The sequence below is a fragment of the Pseudocercospora fijiensis genome (genome assembly GCF_000340215.1).
Source record: "Pseudocercospora fijiensis CIRAD86 unplaced genomic scaffold MYCFIscaffold_18, whole genome shotgun sequence".
NCBI classification, from domain to species: domain Eukaryota; kingdom Fungi; phylum Ascomycota; class Dothideomycetes; order Mycosphaerellales; family Mycosphaerellaceae; genus Pseudocercospora; species Pseudocercospora fijiensis.
Genome location: NW_006921549.1, coordinates 718,681 through 726,418, shown reverse-complemented (window position 1 = coordinate 726,418; position 7,738 = coordinate 718,681). Strand labels below are relative to the sequence as shown.

The 7,738-nt window shown below is 44.8% G+C and overlaps 1 protein-coding gene across 1 annotated transcript; it reads left to right on the top strand.

Annotated features, from left to right (window-relative positions):
* Positions 1 to 12: 12 nt before the first annotated feature.
* Positions 13 to 7,115, top strand: MYCFIDRAFT_180502 (uncharacterized protein; the record flags this gene model as incomplete). The annotated part of the gene is made up of 23 exons (XM_007934263.1): positions 13 to 29; positions 65 to 89; positions 128 to 239; positions 299 to 321; positions 357 to 391; positions 424 to 548; positions 572 to 612; positions 4,463 to 4,837; positions 4,877 to 4,975; positions 5,018 to 5,078; positions 5,126 to 5,252; positions 5,290 to 5,421; positions 5,457 to 5,495; positions 5,531 to 5,733; positions 5,778 to 5,930; positions 5,980 to 6,043; positions 6,084 to 6,321; positions 6,348 to 6,415; positions 6,450 to 6,518; positions 6,584 to 6,757; positions 6,796 to 6,962; positions 6,994 to 7,005; positions 7,075 to 7,115. The coding sequence occupies 23 exons, from the start codon at positions 13 to 15 to the stop codon at positions 7,113 to 7,115; spliced, it is 2,400 nt and encodes a 799-aa protein (XP_007932454.1).
* Between the last annotated feature and the right edge of the window lie 623 nt (positions 7,116 to 7,738).

The window sequence follows — 7,738 nt, the reverse complement described above, 5'->3', positions numbered from 1 at the left end:
TTGAGAAGTCGTATGCAGCGATTCTCAGAGTAAGCTGCTCGGGTGTTCTTGATATGTCGACGAGAAGATTGTATAGCAGCATGTCCCATGTGCTCCTTTTTTCGGTAAAGACCTTGTTCGATTGCAGCGACTAGGCGCTTGTCGTAGTCTTTTGACAAGTGAGACTGCCAAATTCTGGTTCTGGTCCTATTCCGTCCAGATTGGCGCGGCGCGATTTCGCGAAGATTGTTGGCTCGTTCGTCTTCGAATACCGAGCCGGCTTTGTTATTCGTCGTGACGACAGGATAGTGCAGTGCAGCTGGGATGATATGTTTCGCTCATGTGGTCGGCTCGATTCTTTCGATGCATGGTTGTAGCAATTGTTGGCTGAGCGGCTCGCGAGTTTCACGCGGTTCGCCTCCGAGGAACAGTTGCCTGGTTGAGGACGTGTTTGCCGGCAGTGCTGAAGTCGTCTGTTGGCGGGAGATCAACCAACGCGCAAAATTGGTGCAGTTGGTGTATTGGCAAAGATCACATTGCCACTGAAGTGCAGGTTCGATACTCGGGCTGTGTTGCAGATGCTGATGCCGAGCCGACGCCGATCATTCGACGGAGCTCTATACATACCAGATTGTCAATGGAGGCTTAGCTTCACTTAAGTCTATTGTCGCTTCCTATTATTCCTGTACCTTCTTTACCAACCTTACTATACCTATTGTCGCGACAAACCTTACTCAGACTCGCTACACTTCCGCGCCTTGCCTCGCAATGTTCTTCTTCTATCGATACCGATACCGACAGCGATAGCGATAGTAGTAGCCGCTATAACTAGTATTCCGCGCGACCTCATTCTTAGCGTAGCTTTAGCAGCATTAGTATTAGCTTTAGCTTTAGCTTTAATAGCGCACTTACTAGTAGGAGGAGGAGAATATTTATCGTAAGTCGCGAGGCGTATCGCTATAGACTCGCTACTAACTCGCTCTAGACTTCGACGCCCTACGACTACAAATACCTACGATTTCTAGTACTATAGCGCGCAGATATAGTAAGAGCTACTCGATTAGATAGCGATACCGGATAAGAAGAAGGCGGTATTAAATAGACTACAGAAATATAAGGCTGCTAGAATTATTATAGAAACGGACTCTAGTAAGCTTATACTAGCGCTATACTACTACTATATACGCTCTAATAACTTTAAGTATCGTATACTTAATACTAAGGGCGAGCGTATCTACGCTTATTATAAGTATAAGGGCAAGTCTAGCTATACGGCTAGTATAGAAGAGGTTAAAGAAGACGATAGAAATAGCGAGCTAGCCGCGATATAGGCGCGAGTCGAGGCCGTAGAGGTAAAGAATACTAAACTAGAGGCAAAGATTAAGGTATTAGAAGCTAGGTTCGATAAGTTAGAAGGATATTGCCTCTCGTAGTTTAAATAGCTTAAGAATAAGGCTATTATTAAGTCTAAGGATGTATATACGATATAGAAGGAGCTATAGCTAAATAGCGATCGCGAGCTACTAGTAGATAATGTTTAAGGAGCGAGTCTATAGCGAGTCTACTACGAGTCTGCTATTCTATCTCTTCTTCTTTAATCGTTAACTACGCTTTATGTTCTTAGCCTATCCGCCGCTATTAGCCTGTCTATTAGCCTATCTATTAGCTTGTCCGCCGCTATTAGCCTATCTATTAGTAGGTTGCTAATCCTTCGATTCGCTCGACCCTTTCGGAATAGGCGTACCTCGCGGTATACTCGCGGTAGCATCGCTACTTAAGTTAATTATCTCGGGCGGCTAATTCGTATCGATAACCTTCTTAGTCTATAGCTTTTCTTTCTTAATCTTAATACTATTAACTACCTTTTACTAACTCGCTATATTACTCGTACTAGTACTCGTAGTAATAGTACTTAACCGATGTTTCCGCTTTTATTATTGCTGCTTCTCCTACTTAGTCTAGATATAGAGCTTAATCTCGTAGACTAATAATAACTTTGTTGCTAGTTTATAGACCGTTAAAGCCTATCTAAGTAATCGAAGCGCCTTACTTGCTAGCTTCTCTAGTTAATTAGTTGTTTTATTAAAGTCTATATAGAGGAAGTAGTTAAAATAGTCCTAGGTCCGATCGATACTACTATCTAGTAGCTCGTAGGCGTTAATCCGGTCGATAATCTAGTCTATAAAAGTCATCTCGGCTTCGAGGAATTCTTAGTTAGACTAGGCATCCGTAATAGTAGTATATAGGTTAGGTTTACTATAGAACTATGTCTTAGTTGTACTCGTAAGCTTAACTTGTATATGCTAAGTATAGATCAAATAGCGGCAATAGTATATCTATGCTTTAAGGTCCGATAAAGCTAAAGCTAAAGCTAAAGCTAAAGCTAAAGTAGGTATTAGTAGACGTTACGAGAGGCTCCGAGATCTAGCATTTAGTATTCGAGTTGCTAGCTTGTACTAACTAGCAGTATTGCGTGCAGCATTAGCCGCCTTAGGTATAGAGGGGAACGTATTAAAGCCTCGTACTATACTCGCGGAGCTACTCGTAGTAGCGGCGGCTACTAATTGCTCGCGAACAAATTGCTCGCTTAGTAGATCGGGATTAAGAAGGCCGCATTGTAAACAGAATCGGTATTTACTATATATCTTTACATAGTCGACGCCTAATTTAGTGTAATAGGTGCCCTAATTAGTAGGCATTGTTAGATTAGTAGGCATTGTTAGATAAATAGAGGTAGAGGTAGAAATAGTAGAGGTTTAAGAAGGTTATAGATAAAATCGAACTAGAAAAAGCGACTCGCTATATACTCGCGGCCGGCTCGTAGATCGCCGATTAGTATATATTATTTGCAAACTCAATTATCCTAGCTTCCTAATTCCGAGCCGCCGCTAACTAACTACGTGCTGCTAATAGCTTATCTAACTCTATTAGTTCCGGCTCTAACCCTATAGCTATATGCTCCCTAGCTAGCCGTCGAAGAAGTAAGTAGGCAGAGCGGTAAAGGCGCTCTATATTATCGCTATTCTCGCTACTACTTACTAGATACGAGAAGCTATAAATCTACAATGCTATCTAACACTAAGAAAGCGTAGCCTCGGGCAGGTAGGCTTTAAGATCTAGGAAGTAGCGAGTCTATTAGCGAGTCTATAGCGAGTACTATAGAATCTAATATATACCGAATCCTTAAAGGTCTTGCTCTATATTATTAAGTGCGCCGTTAGGTATAGGAATACCTTAATAAGAATGCCCGCTAAGCTCTAGATAATAGTATAGAATATACGGAATACCTAGTACAACGTATAGTCGATTAGCCTACTTCCGGATACGATAGCTATTCTAGAGGTAAACAAATTCGAGGACTTTATAACGTATAATTAGTATATAGATTGCAAGGAAGGCAATCCGATCCGCTAGTAGTCTAGTATCGTATAGTAACTCGTATAGTAACTCGTAGAAATAGCCCCTCTAGCTATTTAGTACGGGTGCTTGCTAACGCTACTATGCCTTAATCCGCTAGTTTATCTTGCTCGTACCGTATTTAAAGCAGTCCTCGAAGGCTAGCGGTTGTTCCGGATTACTACGAGTCGTAAGGCGAGTCTTATAGTAAGCGTCCGCGGCTAGAATCGTCTCTACCCTATAGTCTAATCGGATAATCTATAGTATTATACTACTATTCCGGATCGTTGTAAGGTATTAAGCTAGTATAGAGACAGCTATCCGGCTAGTAATACCTATATAGATCTAGATAATGTAACGCGAGTGAATATTAATCGCTACGTAGATCTATATCCCCTAATGCTCGAATTTATAATAAGTATCTATTAATATTACGTAACTAGGGCCGGGTATAATAATCGCTCTATAGTACTCTCGCGCCCGCTCGCGGCGGACTCGCAACCCTTTAGGATTTAGTAAGGAAGCTATACGATATAGCCGATCTCTACTAATAATATTGTATTTAGACCTAATATAGGTATATAGGTGCCGTCGGCCGAAGGACTCTACCGAAGACTTCTTGAGCTCTTCCTATAAGACCTCTACTATCTCCTCTTCCGCCTCTATCTATTTATCTCGCGATAATGCCTTCTTTAATTTAAGCTCTTAACGTATCCGTTAATATCTCCGCTCGCTAATGTTAAATCTATCTATCTTTAGTACTTTAACCGCCTCTTTATTAGTTAAGCGTAAAGCGGAGAAGGTATATACGACTCGGATGTTTAGTGCCTCGACATTATTTACTCGGTTATAATAAGCGTAATGGCTATAATTAACCCCCTATTCCTTAAGCCTTCGACAAAGCGTAGAAAGAGCTATCTAGTAACTAGTCTCTTATATAAGGTGCTATAGGATTTCGCTTTATATAGTACCGCTATTGACTTGTAAGGTTATCTAAGCCCTCTATAGCGAGAGATCGATACGTAGAGGCATTTTGCGAGTTAATAGCGAGTATAGTGCGAGGGCAAACATAGAAAGTTGGTCGTAGAGGTGGGTTGGTGGAGGCGGTGAGAACCTCCGAGAACCTCCATTGACAATCTGGTATGTATGGGCCTCCCTATCATTCCCCGGCCCACGAATGGTAATGACAGCTCATTATTATACCCATCCCTCACCCAAGCATGCCTGCGGAGAGCAGCCGACGCGGTACATTGCCACATGTCCCGCAGGCAGCCTTGCACCCCGGCGACGAAAACAATCTATCAGCAGCATGTCAACTGATCGAGAATCAACCTCTTGTATGGCCATAGATGGGTATGAAGAACAAGATCTGGATACGCGGCAGACAGCGAATGGCAGCATGTCCTGGCCAAACGAACCAGTCCGAACCTGCGGCATTCAACAGCATTCAACACCCAGCAGCGTACCCGCTAGGAGGAAGGAGGTCTGAGGAGCAGCTAAGATAATTGATCCTTCGAAAGGCCATACCAGTTGGGGCGGACAGGCACCGCAGCCTTGGAGATCGCCTTTCTCAGCGCTCACTGGCATAGCAAGTGCCCCAGTGAATTCATCGTAAGCAGGACTTAGTAAGTTGACCCTTCAGGATGAAAAAAGCACACGGGCAGGTATGCGGCAGTACAAAGGCGAGACTCCCTGCGAGTTGAGTGGGCTGCTTTGAAAATGCCGTCGACGAACAGCAGTTGTCGGACAGCGGCGGCGTATTCTTTTCTCATACCAGTAAAGCATTCCATCGGGCTTCCAACATCTTCCAAAGAATCGGTCCGAAGGCCAGCAGACTTGCGGTTTTCCCACAATCCGAGATCGTTGTGCATCGCAGAGTGGACAGCAAGCACACTTTCAACACTGCCCTCGGAGCTTCGGAAGCCTCGATCGAGTAGGGTATAGTACTCGAGAGACGCCTCTAGACACCAAGAAGAAGTCTGAGGAGTATCGAGGCTATGCGAAGAGGACCAACATCAGCACAAGAATAGGAATACCAGCAGAAGAGTAGGAAGGCGGAAGATTGCAAAGGTCGGCTGAAGACTACGAAGGCTAGCTGAAGAGCATCGTCCAGCATTGAAGTAGCAACCCCGAAAGTTGAACAGCAAGTCAAGAGCACAAAGCTCAGCCGAAGAGCATCGTCTATCATTGAAGCAGCAACCCCGAAATTTGATGGACAGAAACTCAAGAGTACAAAGCTCAGCCGAAGAGCATCATCCAGCATTGAAGCAGCAACCCCGAAACTCGATGGATACAACTCAAGAGTACAGAGCTCACCCGAAGAGCATTACCCAGCATTGGAAAATAGCAACCCCGAAAGTTGATAGACAGCAGCTCAAGACCGTTGTATCGCATTCCGGCAGCGCCTTTGGTTGCTGGAAAAGCAGCCAAAGAAAATCGTACAGCATTTCACCAATATCTCTGGCTGTGGGAGAAGCAGTTGCAGAAGAAGATCCGACTCATAGGAGCACCTTCGATTGCTGAAGAAGTAGCTGAAGAAGGTCCGGCAGCATCCAGTCTTTAGCTCTCGGACAAGCAGATGGAGAACATCATACAGCATTGTAGCGACATTTTTAGCCATTAAAGACGCAGATGGAGGAGATCGTACAGCATTTCATCAACAGCTCTGGTAATTGAAGGACTTTTGCGGGTGCTGGTGCTGGTGCTAGTGCTAGTGCAGGTTCTGGTGCAGGTTCTGGTTGTAGTTGTGCTTCTGGCACTGGCACTGGCTCGAGCTCTGGCTTTGGCTCTGACTCTGGCTCAGATTCTTACCGACGCCGTAGACGAGACGAGCATGTTCTCGATGCGAAAATGAAGCGGCGCCGAGTGTACCCCTCGAGCGGTGATGAGCGACCACTGCCAGAGAGCTCCATTAAGGACAAGAGCAAGGCTGAAGTGGCTCCCGCTGTGTACGTAAGGCAACAAAGTTCAAGAGACCAAGAGCGGGTACTGGCACACCCACTCGCAAGCCATTGAAGCCGATCGCCGCAATGCAGAAGGAGTCCTTAGCTAGCGTTCAGGACATCATCTCCAAGGAGCCCGGGGCGAGGGGTGGAGTGGCTGACGCAACCCCGGATATTCGGCGCTGGCTACAACAACAAAACGTTCGACACTGCGCTATTCTGGGCTACTAGCGCTAGCGCCAGCACTCAACGACGCACTGATCTAGTCTCTCGACAACGACAAGGACAGGGACAATTGATGCCAAAATGAGCAACGCGACGAAGAAAGCCACTGCTCAAGATGTAGCGGAAGAGCCACTGCTGGTCGAAGATAGCATGAACCTCCATTACCGAATCAATAAGGTCAAGCTCAAGTCGTTGATTGAAGCAGGCGCGACCGGGTAAACAAGGCGTTCGGCATGCCAGTGCAGGTCTGGAGCGACCCGAGACCAGATCTCGGAGTCTCCATTGATCGGAACAAATGCCTCGGTGATCAAGGCTCAACCCTTCGCGCCAAGATGAACCTGGACCTTTCCCCGACCAGCGACCCGTTCGAGAGTGAACTCAGTCTGAAGACGGCAGATGGCGGTGTATGCAACGTGCTTTGTGAGGGGTCTGATTGAGATCTTCGCATTAGGGACCTTCAGAAGTGGTCAATCTGACTACCGGCTTCTAAAGAAGCGCTAGTTTGTAACCGTTGACTGAAGGATTAATGTAGCGCTTATTACGGACCTTCAGAAGAGGCCAATTGGCATATAATTGAAAGCGGTTTAGCGTGTAAAGAGCCCCTGTTTCTAGACCTTCTAGGGTATAGACTTTAGCTATAGATAGTAGTATATAGCACCTATAGAAAACAAAGCGATTGTCGTTACTATAGCTACTATAATAGCCGTTATTGTTGCGAGTAAATACCTAGAAGATAGTAGTAATAAGGAGCGGTAGGCGTAGCGAGAGGGCGAGTCTATACGTAAATATTAGTACCGCTAGTTACGCCGAAATCGACTATTCGAGCTAGCGAGAATCTACTTAAAACAGCGCTTTAATCTTCTTAGTTATCCGGAGGCTAATATTAAGGGTAACTTCCGGTTTATAAGGCCTAAGCTAATAGAATTAGTAGACCTACTAGATATTAGTTTAATCGTATTGCTAGTTAGACTTAAATTGCCGCCTTCTATAGTACTTTATATTATTTGTAAGCGCTTATCTAGTCTAGGCTTCTAGAAGGATATAGATAACTTATTTAGGTACTTAGCAACTATACTAAGTTATATGTTTAATACTACAGTATATAGCCTAGCGCTAAGATAGAAATCTTTCTTGTTCTTTAATAAGAGGCGGCTTACTAAGCAATACCTCCGGAGCCTAGCTAAGTCGCTATATCT